General features: G+C 44.4%; 1 protein-coding gene across 5 annotated transcripts in view; it reads right to left on the reverse strand.

Annotated features, from left to right (window-relative positions):
• The window catches only part of AMBRA1 (autophagy and beclin 1 regulator 1), a 145,747-nt gene that overhangs the window by 109,996 nt on the left and 22,966 nt on the right, over nt 1-12,785 (reverse strand). For all 5 annotated transcript variants that reach the window (XM_040328190.1, XM_040328189.1, XM_040328191.1 and 2 more), the window contains exons 3-5: nt 7,895-7,953; nt 5,828-6,011; nt 2,427-2,599 (exon numbers count right to left, since the gene is read on the reverse strand). In XM_040328190.1, coding sequence (XP_040184124.1) covers nt 2,427-2,599; nt 5,828-6,011; nt 7,895-7,953 — 416 coding nt within the window. The remainder of the gene's footprint in view (nt 1-2,426; nt 2,600-5,827; nt 6,012-7,894; nt 7,954-12,785) is intronic.

The raw sequence follows: 12,785 nt of genomic DNA on the forward strand, positions 1-12,785 counted from the left end.
ACTCGTTACACCGGAGCAAGTAAGCAATTGCGCCGTGTAACTTATGGTTACACGGGCACAATTGCTTCTTAAATCTGGGCCATGGTTTCCAAATGCATTTTATTTATTACTCGCTGTAGCTTCAGTCTTGAAAACTAGTTTCACATAACCGTTATCCTTTAAAACCTTTTTAAAATGAGATGGATTAAACTATATTGAATAAATGTGCTCACAAGAGTAAAGCTATAAAAAGTCAATAAAACATGTTGCTAATTTTACACTCCCTTAAAATTTGGCAATTCATCTCTCCCTCCTACATTTCAGTACAAAGCAACTGCTCCCAGATCGCTGTGGGTTTATGTGCTGCGTAGTAAATTTCATTTCTCTTGAGCCTCAGTGAACACTGACACGAGTCCAAGTTGCTGGGTTTCATTAACTGCTCGTTTCCATGGCTTGGAGTTCTAGTATTACACTGCAAAATGACAGAGGGTGGAGCCGATAGATGCTTTCTGCGTCAAAGTAATCAAATACAAGAAATGCTAATAATTTTTTTGAAATCATTTTATTAGCGTTCACTCGAAGTTTTAACACATTTGTGACATCTTTGCATTCCAATTTAGAAGCAAAGCAGTGACTTGGGAAAAAGTTCCGGAAGTGCAAGTCTCTCTCAGGTTCACACCTCTGCATGTAACTGAGGGGGCAGGAATCGCATCCATTCCCGCACCCAAATTGCGCTGCTCTTATGAGAAGCGAAGGGCTGCCATTCATTCCGCATGGCACCCCTATGCATCTCAGCACATAGCACGATTTCCGGTGAGGGAACCGCAGGGAAATCATATGGTCAAAGACACTCTGCGATTTCCCTGCGACCACATTTTTTTAAAAAGGTGCATGCGGAAACGCATGCACAGCAGCACATTCTATTAAACAGGCTGCTGTGCCCATGCAAACATGGCTTGCATGAAATGCAATACAAACAGATATAAAAGACAAATAATTCCAGCTCTGTGTTATTAAATACATCATTAAAATGTTTTATGTGAAATTCAGAAACTTGTGTTAACTACCTGCAATCTACTGCAAAGCAGTACCTACACTGCGGGAGGGAGGGGGCAGAACCAAGTCAATCACTTGTTTTGTATGTAGTCACCCAAGGAATACAACGACAGCAGAAAAGTACAGAGTGAGCAGAGAGATGATCTTATAAGTCTTCTGTGGATCTTTTACTGTCCACACAGCAATTTTGGGATGGTGAGAAGACACAACTGTATTCATTCTACATAATCCACTTGGATGTGCTGACTGGCAGGGATGCGATAATCTTAAAGTGATAGTAAAGTCTTTGTTATTTTTATATATATAAAAAAAAGAAACATGTTATACTTGCCTCCTCTGTGCAGTGGATTTGCACAGAGAAGCCCAGATCCTTCTCCTCTTGGTGCCTCTTCTTGGCTCCTGGCCCCTCCCTCCTCTTCAGTGCCCCCACAGCAAGCAGTTTGCTATGGGGGCACCCAAGCCGAGCTGTGGTTTGGCCCCGCCCCCTCTCTCCCGATTGGCTAACTTTGATGACAGCAGCGGGAGACAATAGCACCACTGTGTCTCAGCCAGTCAGGAGGGAGAGTCCCGGATGGCCAAGGGACTCATGGACATCGCTGGACAGAGATGGGGCTCCGATAAGTATTAGAGGGGGCTGCCGCACAAAGAAGGCTTTTTATCCTAATGCATAAAACGCATTAAGATAAAAAAAACTTGTGACTTTAAAGGGGTGGTTCCCCTAAAAATAAACTTTTAACATTGCATTTCCCACATTAATGACAATTAGAATCGTCTGGTTTTATTAAAAAACCATCCGTACGTACTGTTTGCTATATGCGTTCTCACCGCCGCTTCCGGGTACGATGGTGGGGCTGGGCGTTCCTAATTGATGGACAGGCATCCGACCGACGCATACATCGCGTCACGAGATGCCGAAAGAAGCCGAACGTCGGTGCGGCTCTATACGGCGCATGCGCACCGACGTTCGGCTTCTTTCGGCATCTCGTGACGCGATGTATGCGTCGGTCGGATGCCTGTCCATCGATTAGGAACGCCCAGCCCCACCATCGTACCCGGAAGCGGCGGTGAGAACGCATATAGCAAACAGTACGTACAGACGTTTTTTTGTTAATAAAACCAGCCGATTCTAATTGTCATTAATGTGGGAAATGCAATGTTAAAAGTTTTTAGGGGAACCACCCCTTTAATCACTTTACAAGGCTGGGTGGACAGAAATATAAATTTGGTAAATCAGCCTGTAATCCATGTGCATGTGAAGGGGGCACAAAACACTTATTAAAAGATAGATAGTAGCATGAAAACCCTAAATCACACAGGAGGATTGGACAAGTAGAAAAGTTTGTCCCCCTCCACATTTTACCACATCAGATCTCTTGACAAAAGGAACTTACCGCACACGTTCCATCTCACTGGCCGTCTTCACTACAGCAAAGGGTTCTCGCCGACTCCAATCCCAAAAATGGATTTCATTGGCAGTGGCGATAAGCAGCAGCTGAACTGTGGGGTGGAAGGCCAGGGATGCAATGGCGTTGTTACTATCTGTGAACCAGCTCTCACTGCCGCCCTGATGACAACAAAAAATGAAGGAATGTAATTTGGCAACAGAACTCCACAAAGCATGTAAACCATAAAAATGAAATTCTCTTATTTGCTATGTTTTGGTCAGTTAAAAATTTACCATTGGAAGCATTTTGTTGGATAAATGCACACAAAAAAAAAAAAAAAAAAAAAAAAAAACGCGTTTTATCTTGCTGGAAATTTAGAGCCATCCTACACATCCTTCTCAGACTTTATTACCTTTAAGGCTGGGTTCACACTACTACACTACTATCATCCTACTTTGCTCTGCTACATTGGTCCTACATCCATTCTACTTTCATGAACAGGATACTACTTTGGTCCGACTTCAATGATATTCAATGGGCCTGAAGTAGGATCAATGTAGGACCAAAAGTAGTACAGGGAGCATTTTCAAAGTCGGACCGACTTGTGTAGGACCAGTTAAGACAGCTCTCATAGGGAAACATTGATTTTCACACGTCATGCTACATGAGGCTCCCAATGTAGGACCGTTTGTCGGACAAGTGTGCACCCAGCCAAAGGGGCTATTTAGCCTACCCATTGCTCACGTTGGGCTACAAAATAATTAGCCTTTATGTTGTAGAGACCCAAGAGTGGGAATGGCCAAGCAAAAGACACTGGGAGGGCTGACACCACTCATTCCACAAACATGCTTGTGTTGTCAGCCCACAACAGGACAGGTCTTTAAAAGGGATAGAACATGGGGAAATATGCACACATTTTTTGCCTTGACATACACACTATTAGATTTTTTGCAGATTTACCAAAACCATATAATATGGTCAAACCTTAGGAGTTTAAATTTGTATGCAAATCAGGCAGGCCCTTGCACTATATGGTCTTGGTAAATCTGAAGACAAAAATCTGCAGAAAATCGAATAGTATGTAAGGGGTCTAAGTGCAGATATCAAGTAGATTAGCCCTGCACTATTGCGATAAACCAATGGAGGAATTGTGCATACGTTTCCAGATATTCCATTTATTTATCACACAACGGAAATCATTAATCTGCCGACTCACAGGTAATTCTCTTATCGGCAAAGTGTTTTAATGCAAGAACAAAACTAGGCCAGAGACTATTTTGCTCTACTTGAATCCTAATAAAAAACATTACCTGACAGCACTGAAAGCAAAGCATGAACAACTCAAGGCAGTGCAAACTCAACCAAAATGCACATGAATTAGACTTAACGTCAGCCAGCCAAGCTATGCACATTTAAATATTTATATATTCTAAATCAGCAAATGAGCTTTAAAACAAGCTCAAGGACTTCTGTAGCCACAGGCACTATACAATAATGCATCTTCAAAGTTCAGGGCAGAAGTCTTTCCCCAAGTCAGCCAAGCTGTCCATCCCACCTTCCCCCAACCATGACTCAAAAACCAAGCTCACCCTCCCCCCCACTCCTAGCATTAACTTTGCAGGCTTCTACCCTTCTAAAAACAGAGCAGGTACTCTGGGGAAAACAAGGATAGCCAAACTGCCGAGAGCGCTTCAGTTGGAGAAGTTTTGGGCCGATTTGCTCCACAATGCCTAAAGCTACAAAGGTAGGTAAGGGATTGTTTTAAAGCTCATTTCCTGCTTATTAAAAAGGGGTTGTAAACCCTTGCGTTTTCACCCTAATGCATCCTATGCATTAAAAGGGGTTGTAAAGGATTTTTTTCTCCCTAAATAGCTTCCTTTACCTTAGTGCAGTCCTCCTTCACTTACTTCATCCTTCCATTTTGCTTTTAAATGTCCTTATTTCTTCTGAGAAATCCTCACTTCCTCTTCTTCTGTCTAACTACACACAGTAATGCAAGGCTTGCTCCCTGGTGTGGAGAAAGCCTCTTGAGGGCGGAGAGGGCGAGCAGGCAAGTCGGGACACTCTATTTTGCAGATGAAGAAAGGAGCTGTGTGTTAGTGGGTGTCCTGACCCTCCTGCTCGCCCCCTTAAGAGGCTTTCTCCACACCAGGGAGAAAGCCTTGCATTACTGTGTGTAGTTACAGACATTAGAATAGGAAGCGAGGATTTCTCAGAAGAAATAAGGACATTTAAAAGCAAAATGGAAGGATGAGGTAAGTGAAGGAGGACTGCACTAAGGTAAAGGAAGCTATTTAGGGAAAAAATGTTTTTCCTTTACAACCCCTTTAAGTTGAAAAAACACCTTGCAGTGTCCCACCCCCCAGCTGTCCCTCTGCAGGTTCTCAGCTCTTTATTGGATAGAATGATGGCAGCGCAGCCATTGGCTCCCACTGCTGTCAATCAAATCCAATGACGCGGGCGACAGTGCCGAGTCCTGCATTTGGTAGCTATGTACGCCGAATGCTAGATACGGAGTGCGCCGCAAGGTAACCCCCTTGGGAGAGCGCTTCCCAGAGGTAGTTATCTGATGCGGGGTGGAGCCGAGAGAGCCTCCATGGGACCCCAGAAGAGGATGTTCGGGGCCACGGTGCAAAACGAGCTGCACAGTGGAGGCAAGTATGACAGTTTTTTTTTTGTTTTTTTTTTAATCGAACCTATAGAATCACTTTAAGAACATGCAAATAACTCCAGTTTTGTTAAGGAAAAATGTTGAGGGGGAAAAAAAAAAAAAAAAAAATCCCCTCTGGGTGATCTTTGTACATTTTAGCAAACTTTGTTAGAGTTTCCTACCTTTTGTTATTCTGAAGAAATCCCTGTATTTCTCTGTGTCCATGAGGTAAATTAATCTAATGGAAATGGTTTCTTGAATCGCAGTTTGTCAATTTTGTGTTTATGAAAAGTCAGCAGCTACAAAAAAAACGTAGCTTCTGACTTAACAGCCACTCACCTATCCCAAGATACAGCGGTGCACTGACCCCAGACAGTTTCACCCTGTGTCCTCCCTCGGCAGCGCCGGCATCTTTACTATGGTCATCCATGTGGCTTAACAGCCGGGTGCCCACTGTGCATGCAAGAGCTGCGCTGTGGCTGGTCCCGAAATCTTCTGCAACCCGTCATATGTCCCAGAAGACTTTGGGAGGAAAGGAGAACTTCCGATCGTCTGAGACCGGAAAGGAGAGGGCCAAGAGAAAGGGTGGATTTACAGGCTCTTGAATGTATTCTCAGTCTCCTAGACATATAGCTCAGCAGGGTGGGGTTGACCACAAAAGCATCTGCATTACTTTACAAATCTTTTGGCTGAATAAATAGTTCCTGTGATATCTATGAACAGAGATAATCACCAGTACTATTTGTAACATACTTACATGTAGATCCCATATTCTCACTTCCCCATCAAGGCAACCAGATGCAATGAGGCCTGGGATGGTAGGGTGAAAGGTTACACACCATGGGGTACGACGATGTCCCACCAGAGAATGTATACAGCGTCCAGTCTTCACTTCCGTAATGTAGATGTTGTGGTTGACGTGTGTGGATGCCAACAGCGTTCTAGAAGAAAAGGTTGAATTAAAGAGTTTTAAGAAAGGAAAAAAAAAAAAAAAAATGGATTGTCCATATTAAATAAGAGAAAGAGCAATGCCTAAAAGGCATAGCCGCAAATCCTCCTTAAAAATGCCCCTTTTACACTTGTGCGACCTGAAAGTTGCACAATTTTTAACGTATTTGGGGAGGAGGACAAGGACGAGGTCACTCAAGTAGTAACAAATATAAAAAACTTTTGGATTAAGATTAAACATACAGTAGATTTAAAAAAAAAAAAAAAAAAAAAACACACTTAGGCTGCATTCACACCTGAGCGTCGGTCGTTCAGCGTTTTGTCGCGCGTATTCATGCTTATTTGCGCGTTTGCATACAGCGTTGTCCAACGTTTTTGTACTTTGACGTTTTTTATTTTAGCCAATAGGAAAAACTATCATCTTTTCATCACTTGTTGCTAGATTTTTTTTTAATCTTCTGCATGGGCGACAAGTTCTATTGATCAAAGCGACGAAACGCCCGTAGCAAACGCCCGTTGTCGCGCAAGTCGATTGAATCGAGCGTTTCCATTACTTTCTATGGGAAATGGAAACGCTCAAATACGCCCAAACCGCCCGATACGTGCGACAAAAAAGGGTCCGGAACTTTTTTTGGCTACAGGCGATGGGCGTCAGGCGCATTAGCGTTCAGATGTGAACCATCCCCATAGACTTTAATGTATTTTGGTCCCTCTGGCGTTTGTGAGCGTCGCGCTACAGGCAACAAAACGCCAAGGTGTGAATGGGCTCTTAATACGTTAAAGCGGTAGTAAACAGCATAAAATAAAAATAAAACGCCCCCTGGACAGTTTTAAGCAATAATGTGCTAGTATGTAATGCATACTAGCACATGACAAACTTACCCGAAAACCGCCCTTTAGTGGCGCACTGTCACCGCTGAAGGCGCTTATATCTTTATCTGGCTTTCTTTCCAGGTTTGCAGACTTCAGCAATACGAATGGCCGAGCCTGGCGATGACATGACTCCAGCACAGGAGTCGCCATTTACGACATGGTTTTGAAGGAACAGCGCGGATATGCCCTTCCTTCAGAGCACATGCGCCGGTGACGTCACCTGCTGCATCCAAAGTAAATATCTCCTAAACATCACACGTTAAGGAGATATTTACAGTACCTATAGGCAAGCCTTATAATAGGCTTACTAATAGGTAAAATTCACATACTCCAGGGTAAGCACATACTGTCTAAATACAAAAGTCGTGTGTATTCTTCCTCGATTCTTGGTGCATGTATATTTATTCCTTCCAGATCTGTGCAGTAATCTAGAGTGAAACTTACTCTGAGCAGGAACTTCCTGTAATAAAGACCGCTCACTGCTGCTCTGTCCTTGTGCAGGGTGAATGGTCTTGTCTCCACCCCTCCTGTAGTTTTCTGCAGGAAGCCTGTAGTGCAGAGATATGCAATTAGCGGACCTCCAGCTGTTGCAGAACTACAAGTCTCATGAGGCATAGCAAGACTTACAGCCACAAGCATGACACCCAGAGCCAGAGGCATGATGGGACTTGTAGTTTTGCAACAGCTGGAGGTCCGCTAATTGCATATCCCTGCTGTAGTGGGTGGACCTGCACTCTGCACAAGCTATGCGCAGCACAGCGATGATGTCAATACTAAAATGACATTTGTTGAACACAAAGTGCATTTATATACTCTGTGGCTATATTTCAATGAACATTTTTGTGCCAAGAGTTCAGCTTTAAGTGAACAGAGTGTGCAATACTGCTGTTGGTAGAATCAAACTAGTATTCTCAATTTTTGGCAAGTAGATGACACTCCGCCAGCGGGCAGGGTGGCGTCAGTATATCTGTCATGAATAAAAATAGAAGAGGAAGAGGCTCACCTGTCTGGGCTGAACGCCAGTAGGAATGTAGAACGCGGACTGTCCGGAAGCTCCACCTTCTGCAAGACAAATAGCAAAACGACAGTCACAAGATCTGCAGATGACAGGTCACTGAGCAGACAAGAGATAATACATGGAACAGCACTTTGACAGAACAGTAATGTCCACAGTACAGAGAAACATTTTCATTTACTTTCAATGATAATGGTAAGCAGGACAAAGAGGATGAATCTTCCTTAGTGGGGGCAGAGACAGATTTTGGCTTTAGTTATACTTTAAGACAAGGCAGGAAGAACTTGATTGACCACTACAGAATACACGGATCTTGTTAATAGTATACAGGCATACCCCACTTTAAGTACACAATGGGACCAGAGCATGTATGTAAAACGAAAATGTACTTAAAGTGAAACAATACCTTTTTTCACTTGTGTAGTAGGGGGGTCAGGGGCTGTATTTGGGGTGTCAGAAGCTGTAGTGGGGGTGTCAGGGGCTGTATTTGGGGTGTCAGGGGCTGTATTTGGGGTGTCAGGGGCACACTGGAACAGGGCAGGCTATGCTCTCGAAGCTTCAGCTCTTTCTACTGCGGCTGAAAAATTTCTGTACGGTACTTGTAAGGCACTTTACATACACTCGGGGGGTATGTCCTTACTCGCGAGTGTACTTAAAGCGGGGTATGCCTGTACACCCAACCAATGGTAGTAGAATAAGAGTATTTATAGACAATTTTCAATTACGGATATTTTATGTCCTGAAAATGTACCAAGAAGTGATTGGACATCTCCATAAAGCGGGTAACAGAAGAGGGACTTCCAGCACACAGCCTGTGATTGAATGCCTCAGCTCTATTCTGGTGTGCTGTGTGAAAAGGGGTGTGTCCCTCCCCTCCAATCAGTTCTCAGAGCTTAGCTCTCAGCCCCCTGCTTTGCGAGTCTGAAAAATCCTTTTCATCTCTGAATTTTACAAGGGTGTATAGGACAAATGCCTGCAGGTAAAACAGGTACAACTTGCATAGGAGGATTTGTTTCACCTCTGTATCACTTGAGGACAGTCACTTTACTAGAGATAAAGGGTGAAGGTTTACCAACCACTTTAAATCATGAAAAGGTATGCTTAACCCAAATGCCAACTCTGACCGATTCCTACACGTAGCAAATTTCTGCAGCCAAATTTTAATTACTGCCGAGGTCAAAAAGTAAAATTATTTCGTCATCTCACTTATTATACCTGCTGCACTCCTTTCCTGCCAGGAATTTACAAAGTTGCCAAAAGATTGGAAAAGCCCATCGGAAGCCATAAAAGGTTACAGAATCCTATACAGATCTAGTAGATTTCTGGAGCCAAGGAGATCACAATGTTCATCACCTCTCTGGACTCCTTTACTGTTTATCGGGAACACTAAATGAAGAATACTCACCACTCTATACTAAAATATTCTTCATAAATAGTTTATGACTCGCAAACCCATAGCTATTAAATGGTTGAGTCGCGCCTTATTGTAGAATAGAAATCATTGATTGGTCAGACTATCCTCATAAAAAAAGGTTTATATGGGAACAGGAACTGCATCCCAACACCACATAATTTAGGACCCATGGTATCATTGTGCTCTCATTAAGTGCCGTGTGACCTCCCCCTAGTATATGTGAGCCTACAACTTATAATGGAGGTAAAAACTCCCTCAATATATGTAAATTTCTTGACAAAGTTTAGGAATGTACGTATGAAGCAAAAAGGCGCACACAAGGCACACATTGTACCAGTTTTTTTAGTGTGTGAGAGAGACACAATTTTGACCAAACGGGTAAAGTAACATCAATTATATTATTACAACAGCACCTGAAAGTGGGTGGGATATATCGGGCAGCAAGTGAACATGTTGAAGATGTATTAACCCCGGCTGCACGCAAATATGTGGCCTCTTGGTGGGAGGGTCTTGGCGCCAAGCAGTCGCAGATTTGCCGAATTGATGCATAAAGCGCTTTGCCGATAGTTTCGTTTGCGCCCTGCGCACTTCCAGCACAGTTTCCGGCGGTTGGGAGCTTTCCAATCATGTGACCACCACGACAGCCAATCACAGCGGTCACATGATCATAAACCCTGTCTCGCCTATCGGCATTCTAAACCTCTTAAAAGACTGGAGGCGCTGGCGCCAAGAAGTTTAAGTGGTTTTAAAAGGCTCAAGTTTTTTTTTTTTTTTTTTTAACCTTCATGCGTTCCATTCGTGGAGGTATACCTTTGTGCAGCAGCCCATCCCCTCTCCCTTAATACTTACCTGAGCCCCATTGCGATCCAGCGAAGTGCACATGAGCCTCAGCTCTGCAGGGACTCTCCCACATTGGTCCAAACAGCCAGTGAGCAAATGGGAAGAGAGAGAGGGGCAGGCCTGAGTCACGGCTCTGTATGCGAACGGACACACAGAGCAGTAGCTTGGGAGCTAGCCTACTCAGAAGGGAGGAGCCAGGAGGGGGAACTGAGAAGAGGAGGATTTGGGGCCGCTCTGTGCAAAACCGCTGCACAGAGAAATTATAACATACATACATACATACATACATACATACATACATACATACATACATACATACATACACTCCTTTAATATCACTTTAAAGGCCAAAAAAAACGGCAACCATATGGATTTAACTACTTGGTAACCGCCCTATAGCCGAAATACGGCTACAAGGCGGTTACCTAACTCTAGGAGGGCGTCAATATACGTCCTCCCAGAGAGTCACAATTGCGCGCTAGAGCGGGCGCGCACACGCGATCACCGGCGCTCGGCGGGTCCACGGGACCCGCAGCAACACGGATCGCGGTAAGGAGCCAATGGAAGCGGCTCCTTACCACGTGATCGCGCCGTCCAATGACGGCGCGATCACTTGTAAACAAACCGGCGTCATGTAATGACGCCGGTTCCTCCCTCTCCTCTCTGTACCGTTCGGTACAGTGTGAGAGGAGAGGGAGGGGGGGGGGATCGGGCGGCAGCAGCAGCCGCCGCACTGTGGGCTGGATCTGTGACAATTGCAGTCACAGATCCAGCCATCCCTGCGCAATACTCTGCAAAATAAAAATAATGATGAGTGCAATACTCTGCAATACCCCACCCCATACTCTGCAATACCCCACCCCATACTCTGCAATACCCCACCCCATACTCTGCAATACCCCACCCCATACTCTGCAATACCCCACCCCATACTCTGCAATACCCCACCCCATACTCTGCAATACCCCACCCCATACTCTGCAATACCCCACCCCATACTCTGCAATACCCCACCCCATACTCTGCAATACCCCACCCTGGGGGGGTGGGTATTGCAGAGTATGGGGTGGGGTATTGCAGAGTATGGGGTGGGGTATTGCAGAGTATTGCACTCATCATTTTTTTTATTTTACTCTGCAATACCCACCCCCCCATACTCTGCAATACCCACCCCCCCATACTCTGCAATACCCACCCCCCCATACTCTGCAATACCCACCCCCCCATACTCTGCAATACCCACCCCCCCATACTCTGCAATACCCACCCCCCATACTCTGCAATACCCACCCCCCCATACTCTGCAATACCCACCCCCCCATACTCTGCAATACCCCCCCCCATACTCTGCAATACCCCCCCCCCCCATACTCTGCAATACCCCCCCCCCATACTCTGCAATACCCCCCCCCCCATACTCTGCAATACCCCCCCCCCCATACTCTGCAATACCCCCCCCCCCCCATACTCTGCAATACCCTCAATACTCCAATACCTTGCAATACGTCGCCTATGGGGATTTTTAAGTAGCAACGTTTGGCGCAATTTCACGAGCGTGTGCAATTTTGAAGGGTGACATGTTGGGTATCTATTTACTCGGCGTAACTTCATCTTTCATATTATGCAAAAACATTGGGCTAACTTTACTGTTTTTTTTTTTTTTTAAGCACAAAACTGTTTTTTTTTTAAAAACACGCGTTCAAAAAATTGCTGCGAAAATACCGTGCAAGATAAAAAGTTGCAACAACCGCCATTGTATTCTCTAGGGTCTTTGAAAAAAAAGCATATATAATGTTTTGGGTTTCTATGTAATTTTTTTAGCAAATAAATGATGATTTTTACATGTAGGAGAGAAATGTCAGAATTGGCCTGGGTGCTCCAGAACGCCTGATGGTGCTCCCTGCATGTTGGGCCTCTCTATGTGGCCACGCTGTGTAAAAGTCGCACACATGTGGTATCGCTATACTCGGGAGGAATAGCAGAATGTGTTTTGGGGTGTAATTTGTAGTATGCATATGCTGTGTGTGAGAAATAACCTGCTAATATGACAGAAACTAGATTTTTTTTTTTTTTTTTTTTACAGAATTTTCAGTCTTTTTTCTTTTATAGCGCAAAAAATAAAAACCGCAGAGGTGATCAAATACCACCAAAAGAAAGCTCTATTTGTGGGAAAAAAAGGACAAAAATTTCAGATGGGTACAATGTTGTATGACTGAGTAATTGTCATTCAAATTGTGAGAGCACCGAAAGCTGAAAATTGGTCTGGTGATTAAGGGGGTTTTCGTGCCCAGTGGTCAAGTGGTTAAGGAATTCTGACAAGGGCCAAATAGCAATGACTAGACGACGGGGTCAGAGCAACTCCAAAACTGTAGCTCTTGTGAAATGTTCTCAGTCTCCAGTGGTCAGGGCCGACCAAAAGAAGTCCAAGGAAGGAAAACCAGTGACAGGGTCATGGGTGGCCAAGGCTCACTGATGCACAGGGTAAGCAAGGACTGGCCTGTGTAGTCAAATCCAATAGAAAAGCTGCTGTAGCTAAGACTGCTGAAAACGTTATTCCTGCTTGAACACAGACAATAAAAATGTTAGAAAACACACAGTGCATCACCGTTTGTTGTTTATGGGGCT

This window comes from Rana temporaria, chromosome 11 (genome assembly GCF_905171775.1).
Source record: "Rana temporaria chromosome 11, aRanTem1.1, whole genome shotgun sequence".
NCBI lineage: Eukaryota > Metazoa > Chordata > Amphibia > Anura > Ranidae > Rana > Rana temporaria.